The sequence below is a fragment of the Ipomoea triloba genome, chromosome 6 (assembly GCF_003576645.1).
Source record: "Ipomoea triloba cultivar NCNSP0323 chromosome 6, ASM357664v1".
Taxonomy (NCBI): Eukaryota; Viridiplantae; Streptophyta; class Magnoliopsida; order Solanales; family Convolvulaceae; genus Ipomoea; species Ipomoea triloba.
This window is the reverse complement of record NC_044921.1, coordinates 18,975,876-18,995,776: the sequence shown is the minus strand read 5'-3', so window position 1 is coordinate 18,995,776 and position 19,901 is coordinate 18,975,876. Positions and strand designations below refer to the sequence as shown.

At 34.6% G+C, this 19,901-nt stretch overlaps 3 protein-coding genes across 4 annotated transcripts in view; 2 read left to right on the top strand and 1 right to left on the bottom strand.

Annotated features, from left to right (window-relative positions):
• Positions 1 to 3,909, top strand: part of LOC116023099 (65-kDa microtubule-associated protein 1-like) — a 5,883-nt gene extending 1,974 nt beyond the window's left edge. Inside the window, exons 2-10 of one of the 2 annotated variants that reach the window (XM_031264069.1) lie at positions 338 to 420; positions 552 to 755; positions 876 to 1,124; positions 1,216 to 1,431; positions 1,611 to 1,766; positions 1,859 to 2,170; positions 2,585 to 2,672; positions 3,056 to 3,204; positions 3,329 to 3,909. In XM_031264069.1, coding sequence (XP_031119929.1) covers positions 349 to 420; positions 552 to 755; positions 876 to 1,124; positions 1,216 to 1,431; positions 1,611 to 1,766; positions 1,859 to 2,170; positions 2,585 to 2,672; positions 3,056 to 3,204; positions 3,329 to 3,631 — 1,749 coding nt within the window. In that variant the 5' untranslated portion in view covers positions 338 to 348 and the 3' untranslated portion in view covers positions 3,632 to 3,909. The remainder of the gene's footprint in view (positions 1 to 337; positions 421 to 551; positions 756 to 875; positions 1,125 to 1,215; positions 1,432 to 1,610; positions 1,767 to 1,858; positions 2,171 to 2,584; positions 2,673 to 3,055; positions 3,205 to 3,328) is intronic. The other variant, XM_031264070.1, reaches the window with a different exon arrangement.
• Positions 3,910 to 5,020: 1,111 nt separating this feature from the next.
• LOC116022529 (protein HOMOLOG OF MAMMALIAN LYST-INTERACTING PROTEIN 5) lies at positions 5,021 to 9,293 on the top strand. The gene is made up of 6 exons (XM_031263264.1): positions 5,021 to 5,236; positions 5,370 to 5,470; positions 7,259 to 7,368; positions 7,660 to 7,735; positions 8,060 to 8,182; positions 8,276 to 9,293. Exons 1-6 carry the CDS (start codon positions 5,143 to 5,145, stop codon positions 9,146 to 9,148), a joined length of 1,377 nt encoding a protein of 458 aa, XP_031119124.1. The 5' UTR covers positions 5,021 to 5,142; the 3' UTR covers positions 9,149 to 9,293.
• Positions 9,294 to 9,333: 40 nt separating this feature from the next.
• On the bottom strand, positions 9,334 to 12,893 carry LOC116022530 (indole-3-acetate O-methyltransferase 1). The gene is made up of 4 exons (XM_031263265.1): positions 12,676 to 12,893; positions 12,034 to 12,456; positions 10,943 to 11,218; positions 9,334 to 9,944 (listed from the first exon to the last, which is right to left on the bottom strand). Exons 1-4 carry the CDS (start codon positions 12,793 to 12,795, stop codon positions 9,585 to 9,587), a joined length of 1,179 nt encoding a protein of 392 aa, XP_031119125.1. The 5' UTR covers positions 12,796 to 12,893; the 3' UTR covers positions 9,334 to 9,584.
• Positions 12,894 to 19,901: the final 7,008 nt, after the last annotated feature.

Genomic DNA, 19,901 nt, shown 5'->3' with positions numbered 1-19,901 from the left:
TTTTTTTTTTTTTTTTTTTTTTGGTAGTAATACATTTTAATCTTGATAAATGTTCCTCAGTTTGGATACCTCAAATTTTTTGTTACTACAGTAATTTGGTCTTTGATACTATTATGATTACTTTTTGACACTATCTTTTAGGATTAAGCTATGGCATATAGTATTATTGTATTAAAATTGTAGTAACAAAAACTCGAGGTATCATACCTTAAATTAACAAGAGAATTCTTATTCTGCTTTGTTTTCTTGCCAGTTTCCTGTTTGAGCTTTGATTGCTTTTATTTTTTTAATATCAATTTTAATGTCTTTTATTATTATTTTTTAAAAACTTTTATAGAGTAACAGATCATGGCAGCAGTGGATGCTCAAAGTCTTCTTCTTGGAGAAACATCATGTGGTTCTTTACTGCAACAGCTGCAGGTAGAATTCTTCTTTTGTAATATGTATTACTGTTTCAGTCATTTCAGCATGTTATTTGGGTGCTGATAAAAGTTCACTCTCTGCCATAAGCCCATAACATGGTAATTAAAAATTAAGTTGTCTTTGTGTAGCAAATTTGGGATGAGGTTGGTGAAACTGATGAAGAGCGGGATAAGATGCTTCTTCAGTTAGAACAAGAGTGCTTGGATGTGTACAAGAGAAAGGTTGATCAGGCTATGACGTCAAGGGCTCACCTTCTGCAGACACTAGCAGATGCCAAAGTTGAACTTGCCAGGCTTCAGTCAGCATTTGGGGAGAAGACATATGCTGGAATTGTGTGTGGCTATGTTTAAGATTTGATTTGAATAGTTCATCCTAAAATTTGAACTATCTTTCAATGCAGATGGTAATTTACTAGATTTGATCTAATGTTTAATTGAGTCTTGTATTTGCAGCCTGAGAAGACTTCAGGAACAATCAAGGAACAACTTGCTGCAATAGCACCTGCACTAGAAAAATTGTGGACCCAGAAGGAGGAGAAGATACAGGAGTTCTTTGACGTACAATCGCAAATACAGAAGATAAGCAATGAGATTTCAGGCAATAATGAGCAGCTGGAGAGTCCAACTGTGGATGAGTCTGATTTGTCACTCAAAAAGTTAGATGAGTTTCATGCTCAGTTGCAAGAACTTCAAAAAGAAAAGGTGAAACCAGTAAATCATAGTAAGAATTTAGTTACTTCCGACTATAGGTAAATCTCAGTTTTAACAAGCCTTTTCACTCTATGTTGTTCAGAGTGAGAGGCTGCACAAGGTCCTTGAATTTGTGAGCACAGTGCATGATCTTTGTGCTGTCCTTGGGATGGATTTCTTTTCTACCGTTACTGAAGTTCACCCAAGCTTGAATGATTCAACTGGTGTACAATCAAAAAGCATAAGCAATGACACGTTATCAAGGTTGGCAAAGACAGTCTTAGCTCTAAAGGAAGATAAGAGGCAGAGATTGCAAAAGGTAATTGTTTTATATTGTATGATTAAACACCTAGAGTTTGTGATGAGTATTGAACCAAGGCTGTGCTGCATTCTCTTAAAAGAATGTAATGTGATGTTTTGGTCTGTCATCTTGCATGTCTTATGCCTTCTTTTCCTTTGAAATGCATCCTAATTTGCTGTGTGTGCCATTTTCTGCAGCTACAAGAATTAGCCACACAGCTAACTGACCTTTGGAATTTGATGGATACCCCTGAAGACGAAAGGAGTTTGTTTGATCATGTTACTTGCAACATATCAGCTTCAGTGGATGATGTGAACATTCCTGGTGCTCTTGCTCTAGATGTGATTGAGCAGGTACTGTGCGATGCATACTTCATAAAAACCCATTGCATTACAGATTACTAAGTAAGATCTGATTATTACTAACTTTTCTCTTTCTGATCAAGGCTGAAGTGGAAGTTGAAAGACTTGATCAGTTGAAAGCTAGCAAGATGAAGGAGATTGCTTTTAAAAGGCAGACTGAGCTCGAAGAAATTTTTGCCCTTGCTCACATTGAGATTGACACCGAAGCTGCTAGAGAAAAAATCCTGTCACTAATTGACTCTGGAAATGTTGAGCCCACAGAGTTACTGGCTGACATGGATAATCAGATACTGAAAGCAAAAGAAGAGGCTCTGAGCAGAAAAGACATATTGGATAAAGTTGAGAAGTGGATGTCTGCTTGTGAAGAAGAGAGCTGGCTCGAAGACTATAATCGGGTGCAGTATACTTACTATCATTAGCTTGCTATACCTTTGTGTGCATGCTGATAGAACTCAATTCATCTATAACTTTGTCTTTCTGCTAGAATGCTCAGAGCTCCTTAAAATGTTTGATTATCCTGTTCCTACAACATGATTCTTTCCAAAGTTAATGCCTTTGTTTTACTGCCCTTTAATTATTCCCACAATAAACATCTTTCACTCAGTATCCTTAGACCTTAATTTGCTATAGAAGTTTGTAATTTTTAGCACTGATGTCTTTCCTTAAGGCAGTGGTCAATAAAATATGCTGTTTTTCTTATAAAGGAGAAAAAAGATTTATGCACTTATTTGTTGCATAGTAGTAAACAGAGTAACATTTTCTTGGAGATTATGCTGTTTATACGGTGCTATTGCTGGATTGTGGAACAGGATGATAACAGGTACAATGCAAGCAGAGGTGCACACTTGAACTTAAAACGTGCTGAAAAAGCCCGGATTTTGGTCAACAAAATTCCAGGTACATTATCAGGGAATAATATCGAACATGTAAAATTTATCAGTCTGAATCCAATTTTATTTAGATTGTTCTAGCTGAAAGACAAATTAGGTGTTTGATATCTGTTTTATTATGTCATGGACTTTCAAGGTGCTCTAATTATTTATTGGCGCTTCAATGAATATTTAAAGTAAAAAAATAATTCCTTATATGAATTACTTATATTCTTCTGAGCAGCTACTAATGACCTATGCATTGATTTACTTGGGTAGCTGACAAGTCCAAAAGTTTAGGATTTTCATCATTTATCAAACTACTAGTTTTTACTGCAAAGACCTTCCTGCTCAATACTTCACCTAGCTTTCAGAGATAATATCTTGCTTATATTCTTTTTGTTTATGTAGCTCTTGTTGAAAGCCTGATCAATAAAACTCGGGCATGGGAACAAGATCGTGACTCAACGTTCACCTATGATGGTGTTCCTCTGCTTGCCATGCTAGATGAGTACATGATGCTTAGGCACGACAGAGAAGAAGAGAAAAGAAGGTTGAGGGTAAGTCCAAATCAACTTGAGTCTGGCATCTTTCACCACTTAGAAGCATATTATCTTCACTTGACCTAAGCAAAGCATGATACTGAATGCACTATGTATGTATAATGCTTTTTTGCATCTCTAGGACCAGAAGAAGTTCCATGACCAGATAAACAAAGAGCAAGATGGAGTGTTTGGTTCTACACCAAGCCCCGCTCGACAACTGGGCACAAAAAAGGTGGTGGGTCCCCGAACAAATGGGAGCGGCAATGGAACCGCCAACAGGAGGTTGTCTCTTAATTCCCATCAAAATGGTTCCAGGTCAACATCTAAAGATGGGAGGAGAGAGAGTGCGAGGGCCGCAGTTCCTTTGAACTATGTTGCCATATCAAAAGAGGACTCAACCTCCCACATTTCCAGCAACGAGCCTATTCCAACTAGTCCATAGTCTTCGAGCAAGAGAGATCTATCTGCATATGTTTATACCTTTGCAATATCATCAGTAGCTTAGTTACTGTAGTAGAGAATACGTATTTGAACAAGGGACTTGGAGTATGTAGACAGTAATTTGAGATTAGAGACTTGTGTAGCTGTTTGTGGTGTAATGATAATTGCTATGGAGTCTTTAAATAAGTGAGGGGTAAACTACATACTACCCATAGATCTTGTGGTCTGAGAACTTACAGATTAGCCCGTTATGCTAACACGTTTCCCATTTTGATTTTACTTGGCTGGTTACTTTGTAAGATAGTGATAAATTCGAAGATTAGATTTAGCCTACATTCACAACTCACAAGGTTAAAAAATGGTTGATAGTTCTGTTCCACAAAATTTAGCTTGTTAATTTTATATAGACTATAGTTATGAAGTTAATTTGGCTGGTTACAATAGTAATAAGCCACGGAAGTTCAGGCTTGAGGACAACAGTATGGCTCTAGCAAGTTAATTACAATTTTTTTTCTTTTTAAATTTAAAAAATGGATGAACCAAATTATTTGAAATAAGCTAATTACATTTTTTAATTCTTTGATTATTTCTTTATTTATTTTTTCAATTGTATTCCTATTTAAAATTTGATTAGTGAAAATGTAATATTGTTATGAGTAATGATAGACATCTTCACTTTTATGCATTTTTTTTTATCACTTGGGTAATTGGGTTGGAAAAGCTCAGAGCGGTAAAAATATTTTGACTATTTAACATTCTTTTATTTGATGGAAAATTTAGGAGGTACATACATAGAAAAAGCATTTTCCTATTGTTATTTTAGATTAAAATAACATATTTAAAATAATTAGAGGTTAATTTTATTAAAACTAAAAATAATTTTAAAATAAAATCAATTGATCAATTGGGGAATCTCTATCCGGCCAAGACAAATTATTGTGTGGACCATAATTCACACAGCTGTGTGGATCATAATTGCAATATAAATTATTTAATAATATATAAAAATTATGTATTTTTAAATAATATATGTTATGTATACACACAAAGACAAATTATTGTGTGAATCATGGTCCACATAACTGTGTGGACCATAAATATAATGTACATTTTTATTATATTAAAAGTACATTATTTTTGTATTGAAAGTACATTATTTTACTAGTATATATAAAATAATGTATTCTAAAATAATGTATTTTTAATATATTAAAAATATACTTTTTATTTATGGTCCACACAGTTATGTGAACCATAGTCCATGCAATAATGATTTGCGACCAGTAACCAACTTGATGGGCATTGAGCCCAATTGCCCAAAGAAACAAGGTGTAAATACATTTCTAATTCGATATTGGATTAGTTGTTAAGTAAAGTATTCCAATAACGAAAATGACGAAATATCCGAATCCTGATAATCATACAAAAACGATCAAAACATAATAAGAAAAAAGAAAAACAGTGATATCGGCGAAAGAGAAAGGAGCATTGAAACACATTTGAACTGACGCGATGGCGGCGGAGACCGAGCCGGCGAAGTTGCTACTACCTTACCTCCAAAGAGCCGATGAGTTACAGAAACACGAACCTCTCGTCGCCTACTACTGTAAGTCTCTTCTCCCAAACTCCATCATAAACCCTAACTCTTTCGCGATCTTCTAAATTAAGCTCCCTCGCGTGTTTCAATTTGATGCGTTTTGCGGTTTTATGATGATATGATTGATGAATTTCTTGTTCAGGTCGGTTGTATGCGATGGAGCGGGGGTTGAGGATTCCTCAGAACCAGCGTACAAAGACCACCAATTCCCTCCTTGTCTCTCTTATGAATCAGCTCGAGAAGGTCTTTCCTTATTTTCCCTACTTTTGCTGAGTATCTTCTTTAGTGTCAGTTAGGCTTGAAGTTTAGTCTTTTGATTTTGTTTTACGATTGTGTCTCTGAGATTAGCTTATATTGTAGTTCTGGTGAGTAAAATTTATGATTATGGATTATAAATAATCTATAATCAACTCCAAGTTACTCATGTATTATTGGTTTAATAAGCTAAATTGTATTGCACAACTCATAATTTACTAATCCTTGCCAAACATGTAGAAAGTGGAATATTGAATATATAATCTAATTCAAAAGCCTTAACCTCAACTAGATCACTTTGTATCCTCATTTTTAAGTGTTTTTGGATAAAGTTGTACACTTGCTGTTTTGTACTGTTCTGTGGTTGGGCAAATTCAAGGTATGGTGTTTCTTTGCCCCAAAGAGGTGGTTAACATTTTATTTTCAGCCGACTCTATGCTTATTGGGCTAGTTTTCTGTTGTTTGGAACTGCTTGATGCTGTATTAACTTTGAAATAGTAGTGAGCCTGAGCGTCTGGTGTTTATTGTTCTTGGGCAAATTTTCGGCAGCTACCTATACTTTTATTGACTTTACACTTAAAAAAACTTATATCCTAAATTGTAAAGATTTGCACTTTATATTGTCAAAATGGTAACTGATAGTAATTTAGTTAACCTTTCCATTAAATATGACTATCATGTGCATTTAACATGTCTTTATTAAGGGTATATGAACCTGTTTGTTCAGTAAACTTTAGTGAACAACTTGTATTTTAACTATTATTAATCTTTAGCAATCCATACTTAAGTAAGGTTATGTTAGTTCTTAAAAACTACATTTAACAGAATGCACATTAAATTTCAAATGCAATTAACAAATATTTGTAAAAATGCTTTAAAATAATAAATCATGACATTAAATATTATCCAGTGTTAATTGTCAAAAAAAAATTATCTTACCAAAAATTATGTTGATATATTTTAAGATTAACTATTTTCTCCTTAAAATTACATGTTAAACAGTATACCATTCCCAACTGTTTTGTTTATTAAATATGATGATGATTTTATTGGTGCATAACTCCATAATCTTAAAAACATAATGCTTTGTATGCACTTAGCAAAATTAAGGCATACGAGATTAAAAACTAATCTTAATTATTTTAAAACATTTTTTTTTATTATGATTGTTATATAAGGCCACATGGTGTAGAAGTGTTTTTATTTAAATGGTTCATATACCTTTAATGAAGACATGTCAAATGCAAGTGGTAGTTATATTTAATGAAAATACTAATGGAATTTGTTGTTTGTAACTATTTTGAAGTATAAGGCTATCCTTATCCCTAAAATACTCCCTCACTTTCAAAAGTAGACCCTACCTCACATCATCAAATTTGCAATTCCTTTACTACATCCCTACAATACTCTCCCACTTTCTAAAGCGGTCACACTTTCACATCACAAAAATAAATTAATATATTTTTCAATAAATAAATAAATAATACTAAAATAAAAATTAAAAAAAAAAACAATTTCAAATGTTGCCAAATGGCAGCAAAAGCTGCTGGTTGCAGGCTTGCAACCCACCGTGGCATTAAAACAAAAGGAAAAATATTTTTGTTTTTTCCACCTCACCCTGAAAGTGTACCACTTTCAGGGTTGAGGATAGCCTAAGTTGCACATATAAGGGTTAAGTGTGAACTATGAAGTGAGTGTAAGTACAGGTTGTTACCCTAAATTTATCCACCATTCTTCGTGTTCGTGTCTATAATCCTTGCATCTATCTCTGTACAGGATAAGAAGTCGCTGCAGTTAGGACCTGATGACCATTTACATTTGGAGGGATTTGCTTTGAGTGTTTTTGCAAAGGCAGATAAACAAGATCGAGCTGGACGAGCTGACTTGTAATATATAACTTTATCATGACTTGTCGTTTTCAAATTTTTAATGATAACTCTTATAATTAATTTATCATTTCTAAATAACGTTATGCAGATAGAGTGCTACTATTGAGATGATCATGTTTATTGATCCTTGATCCTGTTTATTTTTCTTTATCTTTTATGTGCAGGAGATGTAGCCTGTGGCATAGTTTATTAGCTTTATCTTGATGTACAGTGTTCAGAGTGTCTTCTTCTCTGATCTCATGAAACCCTAATCTTCATTGTTCGTTTTAAATTTCTGGGATTTTACAGGAATACTGCAAAGACTTTTTATGCTGCGAGCATATTCTTTGAGATTATTAATCAATTTGGTGTACTTCAACCAGATGTGAGTTTCATTATATAGCTACTTCTATGCTCCCCTTTTTGGTGTTTGGTCCGGTAATTGGTAATGAGTTGGTCCTGGAAAATAACCGCAATCAAGATTAAATTCTATATGGAACTATTTTGCTTGGTCAAAGATGACAATTGCAATTCAACAGAAGGGAATAAATTCTTTGAGCTGCCTTTATTAATAGCCATCTGCAAATTTTACTGGGTAGTTCCTAGCAGGCTATGTTATTTTGCTGGCCCTCCCCTCCCTCATATCTTTGAGAGCTTGCTATTTTTATTTTTCATTTTTACTGATATGTCATATTTTATTTGTCCCCAGCTTGAACAGAAACAGAAGTATGCAGCATGGAAGGCTGCAGACATAAGAAAAGCTTTGAAAGAAGGAAGAAAGCCTGTTCCAGGACCTCCTGGTGGTGAAAACGATGCTCCAGGCGGTGGATATGTATGATCGATATTATTAACTAGTTCTTAGAGAAGTTCAGTATTGTTCCTCGACATGATTTTAGCTAATAATTTAACTTTATGATATTTGCAGGATCTCGAACCTAGCAGAAGTGATCCCGCAACAGAATCTAATGATAATTCGCAGCATTTTTCAAATAAACAGCCTTCTCCAGATACCATGCCTCCACCACCTTCCTCCCATGTTTCATCATTGCCTCCTTCATATCGTACCGATGATTATCCTTCTCATAACAATTACCAATCTCATAATTTCCAGCAACCCCCTCCAAATAACAGACCCGAAGATGATTATCAGTCTCATGGTTTCCCTCAACCCCCTCCAGGTAACCGATCAGAAGACGATTATCAGTCTCATAGTTTCCCTCAACCCCCGCCTAGTAACCGATCTGAAAATGACATACCCTCCTACGATTATCAATCTCATAATTTCCAACCTCCTACAAGTCACAATTCTGAGAATCCTAGTTATCCTCAGCCCTACAATCATCAACCTTACAACATGCAAGAGCCCCAAACACACCTGCCACAGAACTATCCTCCACATGACATACCATCCTACTCTTATCCCAACTTCCAGTCTTATCCTAGTTTTGCCGAGAGTAGCCTTCCTTCTGTCCCTTCTCATTATCCTTCTTACTACCAAGGCTCCGATGCTTCCCTTTCCACGATGCCAGCTTCTAATGCCACAACCCATCCATCAGCAGGCTCTCAGTACAATCCAAGCGACAGAAACGGGGCCACTTCAGAAGCTGCTGCTGCACCCAGTTTGGCCAAGAAATACCAGTATGACAGCAGTTACGAGCCCCCACCCGAGAAAATTTCTGAAGCACATAAGGCTGCAAGGTTTGCTGTTGGAGCTTTAGCATTTGACGATGTTTCTGTTGCTGTCGATTACCTCAAGAAATCACTCGAGTTATTGACGAATCCCTCTGCTGGGAACTGATGGCCGGACACAATGGAGTTGGAGAGTGAATTGCAACATTATCCTATTATTGATAAAAGCATTTGCTGTTAACTGTTTGGATGCATGCATGAATGTTCATATTATTATTGTTTTATTCCACCAGTGGTGTTTGTGGTTTTCATTATATGCATGAATCAAACAAATAAAAAGGACAAAAATACAGGTTTTTTAGACTACTAATAAACACTGCTGTATTCATAGCAACTTAACAATTTAATTAACATAGTAAGTCACAACTAAAAAGTTAACAAAAAATTAAGAAAAAAAAAGAAAAAGAAAAGAAAAGCAGACAAAATAAACGACAAACAGAAGTCTTTTGCCCCCTCTTTCTACACTGCTTTTATTATTATTTTTTTGTGTTTTTTTTTTTAAAGAAAAGAAAGACAAAGATGCCTTTTCTTTTCCTCTTCTCTCTCTATCTACATGCATGAGAAAGAGAAGCCACTATATGGAAGAACTGCAGCTGTTCCAGTAGCTCTTTTGCATGGCTCGTGGCTCGGCGCGCCACTCGGGAGAACAGCTCCTCGCTGAGCTGCTCCCCGATGTGCGCGTCCACCAGCACCCCGCTCACGCTCCGGCAGCTATTCGCCAAGGCTCGCCCCACTTCCGCCGCGTCCTCCGGGTGGCTCACCACCAGCGGGCTCCCTCCTCTGAACACCTGCAGCTTGTTTATGTGAAACGACCCATCGGCTTCCACCACCTCCTTGAAATCTTGCAGGCTCGGCGCATATACCGGAATGTTGAAGTTGTCCCTTTTCTCACTCGTAATTAGCCCCTGCTCTCAAAAATGTATACTAAGTAAATCCCTCTAAGCTGTTCCGAATAAGAATTTAAAGTTAACAAGCTAGGCTGATCAACTTAACTATGATGCATTTCTCATATATGTCAAATGCACTTAATATAATTATTACTTTCTATTGGGCCACCACCAATATATATATATATAATATTTTCAAAATATTAATCTGGTCGTAACGTTATTTCAAAGGGTTAGTTAGCTAGGGGAATCTAACTTTACAGTCAATTGGTCTTACAAAGGTGTTCAAATTTCTTTTTCTCATGCTAGTTTGACTCAACGAGATACCCCTATAACCCCTATTCAGATTGGTCCGTTTGAACAGATTAATTTAACAAATATAATTTTTCTTAATTAATAGGTACGTAATATGGTTGAAAGTTTGAATGAATAGCATAAACGTCTAATCTTGTTTATTGGTAGCTTTTGATGATGATGAAAATGATGGGTTTAATGTTGTGAAAATGCTCACTACCATGCTAATATATATACATAATGATTATGGTTAATGATCAACAAAAATGGAGTGTCGTCTCTCATTCATGAATCATGATTCTGAAAGCAATGCAACACTTATCCATCGCCAACAAAAATTCAAATCATAGTAAAAGGATTAATCATATGAAAAAACACACTCATGTCTTATTACTTCGTAGTAAATAATGTAGAACTCCATCATGTCGACAATAAAATCATAAATCATAATATATTCTTTTATGCCATACTAACCCTATTTAATTTCTTCCATTCATTTAAACTAAACAATTTAAACATATAAAATAAAATAACATTTATTTGGAACCCTGATTTTTTTTGCTATAATTACACTTAAACTCCCAAAATTATTATTAATTTTTTTAATTTCTTTTTAAGAGTTGTGAAATTTATAGGGTGAAAATATAGTATGTAGTAAAAGGAAAAAAAGAAGATAGATAGATATATGCATGGAATGGAATGGAATGATGTGGAATGATTACCTCTTGGACAAGATCATCCCAAGCATCCTGGTAGTGGGTCCCAAAGAGGAGGCCGGCCCCACCTTGGTCAGTGGGGTCCACGGAGGTCCTTCCTAGGCAGACCAAGAACATTGAACCACCACTCTTCATCTCTACTGACCTTGCCTTAAGGAACCCTGCCAAATCACTCTGGAATTGCTTCTTGTACGCGTTTGCTGTGCTCTCCTTTGCGCCGTGGATGAATATCCTCCCTTTGTTGTACGCCGTTGATCTGCTCTCCACCACTATCTCCGGCACCTATCACATTAATTCATTTTTTTAATACTTTTTCAATAAGGGTAACACTTGTGTAAGATTATCTCACGGGTCTCAATCTGTGAGACGGGTCGGGATCTTTGACTTCATTAATCAAATTAAATATATGACCCGCATCACACATTGAGACCCTTGAGACATTCTTTCACAAGTTTTTGCCTTTCAATAATCCTTCACCCTCAAGTATTCATTAAAGCGTTGTTACGTTTTTCACCGCTCTTATTTCCTATTTTTCTTTTTTCAATTTTTCATTCAGCAAAATCCCCAACCTTATAATTAACCTACTCAAACCCTAACATCCTCCCTAACGCTAACACTTTGACAAATATAAAATAAATACTACTCCCTCCGTCCCGAATTGGATGTCTCATTTGCTTTTTGCACGTTTTTAAGAAATTAAAGTAAATGTGATGTGCTTTCCAATTATGCCCCAAACTTTTTCACTTTTGGAAATAAAAATAATAAAGAAAGCAAAAGTCATAAGGGTAAATTCGGAAAAGTAAAATGATGGTGATGTTCAATTTTGGAAAGAAGACAACATTTTGGGACAAACTAAAAAGGAAAGTAAGACAGGTAAAATAAGATAGAGGGAGTATCTTATAATAGGGTTAATAGTACTCAAAAAATTATTATACATGTTGGAGTATAACATTATAGAAATCTTAGATAATAATATTTACCCATCCAAAATCATCCTCGGGAATAAAAATCTTTGACCTTCCACCAACATATACGTATAATATATTATCAAACTAATTATTATATATCCTAAATTAAAGCTAAGGGTACGTACGTACCTGAGAAAGCCAGTGCAAAGAAAACGCGGAGTAGAAAACGTCGACGGATTTCTTGGGGAACAGCCGGCGGTAGAACGACCCGGGGACACCGGCGGCGAAGTAGGAGCGGTGCGTGGTGGAGGCGAGGCACTCCTCCATGCTGCCGCCGCCGTTGTTGGCCATCGGCGGCAGCAGCTGGAACAGCGTGTTGAAGTCGTTGGATGGGAGGTCCGAAAAAAACGCCGAGAATTCCGGCGCCTCCTCGCCGGAGGCCTCGTACCTCTCCACGATGTGCTTCACGATCACGTCGACGATGTAGATGGTGTTGCCGCCGCAGGAACACCCCAAATCGGCGATCACAAACGGCACGTCATCCGTCGCCGTTAACTGGACCAAGTCTAGGGTTTCTTTCAGTAGGTGAAGCATTGATCTAGCGTGCTGTGCCTGCATATACATACAACATATACATACATAAATTTAAATTTAATAAAAAAAAATTTTGGTTGAATCAAATTAATTAAACCTAATAATATCTAACATGCATGGAATTACATACATTTCCACAAAAAACAATATAGCAAAATCACGAATTAATTAGGTATTATCCAGATATCACATCAGTTAATATCTGTCTACCAGACACGAGAATAATATAATAATGACCTGGGCTTGAGAATTGTTGGCATAGCTACCCTCTCCTTTGCCTCCTTTCATGCTAAGCATCCTTTCAAGTTTCATTTTGGGCACAACAACGTTGTCCTTGTTGTCTCCTATGGCAGCCATTGCATACACAACCTTCTATGTATGTATGTATGTATATATTGCAGATAGATATAGAGAGAGAGAGATAGAGATATGAAGTGTTGGATACACAAGAGAAAATGGGAGCAAGGAGTGGAATTTATAGAGGGTGAGGATGGTTGGCTTTTGTGCTTGCTAGTTAGGATGCATGCTTTCTAAAAGATACACCTTTTTTTTTTTTTGTACAAACAATAATTTTTTTTTAATATATTGTAGTGATTAAAATTAATAATATTATTATTTATTTGGGTGTAGAAAAAGACAAAGGAGTAGATTTTCAACGTAGTGTAATGGGCTGCACATGTAAAAAACGGACAAAGCAGGCCCAAGATTGACGCCGGATTTCCATCGATCGTTGAATTTTCCGGCCGCCGGCGACACTGCTTCCCCATTTTCGTGAGTGTATTTCTCCCATCCACCACCATAACGTACCATTCCCTTCTCTTTCACCATTAATTGTTACTACGTACTCTCCATCGCCCAGCTTTCAAGATAATAATAATGGCCCAAAACACTAGAGAGGAATTAGCCTAATTATGGCCAAGTATTAATTAAACACTCCATCTTCTTAATTATGCACCGCAATCTATCATGTTTATGTGTATTAAGTATCAACCACATAATCTCATTACTAAAAATGTTGGGTCCCGGTCTGACAGAGCATCTCGGAGGTTGTAAATCATGGTAACTCAGCTGGTGAGGCTCGAGACTACATTGCTGCTGGTAAAACTCGACCTTGAATCATTGACTACTTTACATTTGTGACCAACTGAGTTGCCTATGCGGGCATCTCATTATTAAAATAACTACTACTTCTAGCGGCTAACAAATTAAAATAACTCGTATATAACGCTAGATTACTCTCGTATTTAAAAATTCTTTGCACGGTTTACGGGCATGCCATCAGTAAATCCAATGTGTTACGCTAGTTTTTCTTTTTGTCTGTACACTCTATATGATATACTAGTATCTAATAGTTACATAAAATTCTAATAAATTCAGAATCAAGTGATTATCGTACCCTATTTGAATGAACTCGATCTTCTTATATAAATCAAGCATATCAACACCAAATTACATCAAGGGGGAGTTGATTCAATTGTTATTTTGGATGCCTTGCAAACCAATTGTTCATTACAACTATAAATGATTTTCAATTGAACCACCATCATATCACTTATCAAATAATGTTGCACAAAGTTCATATAATTAAGCTTAATTAGCCCCATAAAAGATGTCATTTTCTTAACCTAGGTTTGATTAGAACAGTTATTAGTTAATTAGCGGTTAGGATTAGGAAAAGAAGAGAGAATAAATGGTGGAGTGTGTTGAAATTCGTGCAAAGCAATTAACAGGAAAGGTGGTCCAAAGAAGTATATTATAATTATAATAAAATTTAATAATAAGAGTGGATTAGGGGTAACTAACCATGTAAGAATTGAAAAACAAAGAGAGATGAGAGCAACTACCAAAGTGCAAAGCATATATACGTTTTAATGATTAAAACTAATGTTAAAATAATCGAAAATTCGTATCACGTATAGATCATGTGTTTGTTGTTAGCTAAGTCTGTTTTGTTGCCTAGCTTAGATGCATGCAGACAAATTATTGACTACTTATATACTTTCATCACAATACCTCTCTCTCTCTCTCTCTCTCTATATATATATATATATATATATATATATATATATATATATATATAAACCAATTCAGATTTTTTTTTAAAGAAATATATATAGATTCACAAATACATAATATTAGGTCCAACTAAATGTGTCAATGACTTCTTAACTTAATAGTTCTAAAGTGATTATGAATAATTACTTTTTTTTTAATTTATTATCTATTATACAATCAATGAATATATTCGCTACAGTTAAATACAATGTCTCATAATCTCATATAATGGGAGACTAATAACCTCGATCACAAAGAATGATTAAAATATAAATTAAACCTCCCTAAAATTGTAATTAGTGAAATTTGAACCTATAATCAAGAGTTCTAACCTTACTTAAAATTCTTGCAATTTGTGCTATGATATGATATTATTCTTGTTGATACTTAATTTCATTACATGACGTTTGGTTTGCTGAATAAAAACAGAATAAACGAATATGAATAGTATTCTAAAGAATGAAATATAGACGCAACAGCACAGGAATACCATTTTATTGTTTGATGCAAATTAAAACAGGAACGAAATTACATAAGAAATGACATTTCAATGTTAATTTAAGTGTTATATTTCTTTAAAATTTACGGTAAAGTTTGTAGTCGATATCCAAATGTGCGCTTTGAGTGAAACCTACTTCGTGGCCTTAGCTGACAAAAAACCACAAAGACGTTGCTTATAACTGATCGACTCAAGTCAAAAGGACCAACACAAAACTCCGGAATGAACCTCGCGATTACTAAATAAAACCAACTGATGGACCAATTGGCCAATAAGTGTTATTATAATTGACTTATTAGTTGGTGCATTTACACAGTAGAAATGGGCATAATTAACCACTGGCTATATACAATTATATGTGTGTATATATATGATATAAGCATCCACCATTAACAGTGGAAAACTATAAATTATAATTAATTTAAATGATAGTGTTAGTGAATTGTGGCCATGAATGATGTAACCATTTTACACTTTAGTATAGCAATCAAGATTCGAGATGTTAATCAAACGGTTAACAATCATTACAAGATAAATTAGAAATTATATATAATATTTGTTTACTGCTTACCTCAAAGTTGTGGTAATTTGTCATGATTCAACCATACATCTTCATTAATTAATTTTTAATTATGTTTCTTCTATATCTATTAAGAAATAATACCCCTTTAAAACTATAGATTTGAATATATAGAATTAATAAGTACCTATTTACTAGCATTTTGCTTTAAACTCAAAGCTCTAACAACATCAATATCAGTGGTTTTTTTTTTTTTAAATAGTTTTTGAGTAGTTTTTGTAAGTGTGATTAGAAAAGAAAAAATGGGAGTGATTTTTTTTTTTTTTGTAATTTTTGAGTAGTTTTTGTAAGTGTGATTAAGAAAGAGAAAATGGGAAGGATGAAAAAAAAAACAAAATTGATTTAAAAAAAATAAAAAGTTAAGGTTCGTGACACGTGCAATACACCCGCCCGATGGGCGCAAGTGTAACAGCCACACATGGCTGTCACATGTGATATTAATTTGGTGTGGTCCCAAATGTCAGAAAAATCCCTTCACGCACTTGCAGGCTGATTTTCTCCCTTCTCTCTCTTGCACCTCTCTCCTCCAAGTTGACATTTTTTTCTTAAAAACCGTGAATGATCCACTGGTGTGGATGCTCTAAGATCAGAATTCGAATCTCATCATCAACAAACATCATCGATAAGACATTTTAGGTTTTACCTGAACACGATTGATTCTTAGTTCTCTCCTGCATAGTTGATTCTCACCTGAATGCGATTAGTGCAACATGCATTCTCATAATCCCATATATAGCTTTTGGTTTCCTTTTAATGTTTTTATATGATCAGTCATTCTCTTTATTGACCTTTTAATTTGATTAGTGAAAAAGTGGAAAATAAAAAAATAGAAAAAATGGCGTGATAGTCGCCAATCCACATGAAAGTAGAAAGTCCATTGAACTTTAATGTCCAACTACCCAGCAATATAATTCTATTACTGATTACATCAAAAGGGAACGCCATTTTTGTATAATAGTGTATATTATTTTGTTGCTGTTTCACTTCACAGTCCCAAGCAATATAAATGCATGCAAACTTTTGACTTGCAGAGAAAGAGAAAGACCCCTCCGGCAAAAAAGTTTAAAACGAAAGTGACTTTTACTTGGATTGTTATTTTTGTTTTTATTTTTTACTCTACTTACTGTTGGACACACTCATATTGTAATAACCCTCTTGGCATTTCTATTGGCTCGTCGCTGTCTTTTTGACCTTTGAATTTACAATAATGCTTCTCATTTCTCCATCCATTCAGCTTTTGAATTTCCACTCTCTTCTTTTTGGGTTGGTTGGGTGGGTGGTAAAACTTTTCTTTTATGAATATATAACAACTAGTTTGCCTACCATTGACATTTAGAATTGAGAAATGACAAGTTTCGCTTCTAAATTATAGAAAAATAATACTTTTTATTCATTAATTATACAATTACAATTTTTTATCGCTAGTAGGTATTTCTTTACTTCCCTCAATTGTTGTCAAGTTGCATTTTTGGTCTATGATTTTTTTAGGATTGGATTTTTTTAAGTCACTTTATACACAATAATGGGACAAAAAAATCAATTTGCAAATAACTTAGGGACATATATAAAATTATGACAGTATACTTAATTGATGAAAAGTACAATTTTTTAAAAAATAATTTAGAGGTATTTTTTACTTTAGAATGTCATAGAAACTCTTACATAGTTTAGAGCAAGCTCATTAGTTTGGTTCTGGGCAGGTACATGTAGGATAGAGAAGGGAGAGGGAAGAGAGAAAAACAAAGGGTGGGGAAGAAAAAAAATCATACAAAAATAAATAAATAAATAAATAGTTATTTACGCGCCTCGCTAGTGCTATCTGGTATTGGCGAAATTATATAGTACAGTTTAATTAGGACTAATCATAAAATTTCGTTGGAGTCGTGAAAGTGCCATCTACGTATTTTACAAGATCAAGTCTGATAAGCGTACGCGTGGCTCTGGTGCCATGTAAGGAAGGAAGAATTCATAATGCATTAACAATATGTGCAAAATATTTATAGTGGAATACATCAGCTAGTAATAATTCAAAATAAATGGAGAAACAATATAATAGGCGGCCAAGACTAGCTTAATTTGCATGACCCCATTAACACCATCTTTAGTTATTCATTATTGTGGCATTACCATGTTTAGTCCAACACTTTTAATGTTATCCTTAACTTTCATTTATTTTCTACAATTAGTCCTCCGACCTTTTAAATTTTTGTTTTCATCCACCGTTTAATAAATATGACTAACGTCTAATTTCATCATTCAATATAATTAAAAGAGTTTAAAATAGAGGGGAGGGAATTATATATTAGAGCAAGAGGTTTGAATATTGAAATTATATGTTAGCCATCTTTATTAAACAATGGAATGACAAAAATTTAAAGGGAAGACTAATTCTAGTAAGGACATGAAAGTTAAGGATGTAATTAGGTAAAATTAAAAGAATAAGACTAAATGTAACAATATAACAATAGTTGAGGATCAAAAGTGAAATTTTCTCTCTTTTATACGAAGTAGTAGCAAGGAGAAATAAGTAATAAATCTCACACAACCCAATTCCATTATGTCAAATTTGATGAGAGGATAATAAAGGCAACCAAAGTAAAGTTAGTTGGGTAGCTACAAGGTTCCAAGTTTGGCACCCCGTAAAAACTGTCTATTAGCGTTACTGATTTGAGCTAGTCAACAATGTCCTTGTGATAGTTTGTTAATTAGGATCACAAGACAGGTTTCACATCTAGAGCATACCTTTAAATAACATCATATAAGTTGTCTTTTTTTTTCATCACAAAAAGTTTTGCCGAAATAAATAAATTATCCCAAACACTAGATATGGACTTATTGGTTTAATTTCATAGGTTTGCTTCCATTACTTGTGTACATACACTCAAATTATGAAATATAATGTTTTCTCAATTATATTATTTCCAAAAGGGGAAAAAAAAAGGACTAACTAGCTAAACGACAATAGTAGCAAAGTGTTACGAACTATTCTACTTAGATTTTGATGATGTTGTGGTTGTATTTTGGCTTTAGATACCCCAATTCTTTTATCTTTAGTCAAGGTAAAAAACTTAGTTCAATTCTTTTTGTTGTTGATAAGTTGAGTCTGTTCAAGCTGACTAGACTATAGATAGGATTGTTGTTGCTATACAACAAAACAACGGATCCAGAGATTGAAGATCAATAGAAGTGATGAATGAAGAAGAAAGCATCAGACCAATAGAGTCGTTCAATGGATCCAACCTGAACAATGAATCAGTAGACTCTTATCAGCGGGATCCTGAAGCAGTTTTTAGAAAAAGTCCTAAGGCACTTCATCAATGGAAAATAAGTATTCCATAAGGTTGAAGATTAATGAGAAAAGGACACTTAGGCATTTTTCCAGTTTTGATGAAGATAGGACAAGTGTTGCATGTTATTTTTCAAATTCACACCAAATTTGAAGAAAATGACAAAAGTGGTTAAGGAAGAAGGCAAATAGTACATTACACCATGTTGGAGCGTTGTGACAGAATTGGACACCTGTCACAACAGGGGACAATAGTCAGATTCAAACTTCAGGAGATTTACAAGCCTGTCCTCCCCTCTATCCTATAAATAGAGAACTCCATAGTTTAGAAAAAAATCTTGGATTGCATAAAATTGCTATTGAAAGTTTAGAAATTACTGTGCGAAAGGAGAAAGCTCTCAAAAAATATAAGTGTAGACAGAGATGAAGCTTCATTGACAGATTCAGAAGTAACTAAGAGCTCTACAGTTAAAAAACAACCAATCCAATCTTTGCATGTGTTGGTGTGGGAGGTTTTTCTGCTCAAGACAACTTGGTGGCTGACCCTTGGAATAGAGAACTAGGTGCTAAAAATTGTCAGGGACATCCGAATTGAAGGAGCATTACCTGTGCTAGCAATGCTTTGTGACACTATGTAGCCTTCCACTTGTATTTTTGTTGAATATTAGTGGAACATCCTTGGACATTAAGGAGAAGAGTGGAGTGGTATTTTCCGAACCACTATAAAAAATCTCTATCTATATCTTTTTAATTTTGACTTTACTTTTCCAACGCCTTATTTTGCCTATATAGCGGATGGAATCAGTGACACACACTAACCATGTTTTCAGCGGAATCAGCTGACCTTTTAAAACAAAAACACGCTACAAATCTTTTTAGTCTTCCGCTGCATATCACTAGCAAATCAGTTGGTACGTGATACTACTATATGCTCTGTTCTAAAAATTTATTTTTAAGGCTGACTTACCAAATTGTTTAAAAATCTTTTAAGTTAAACTTTTTGAAAAAATTTATTCGAACTCCCCCCCCCCCCCCCCCCCCCC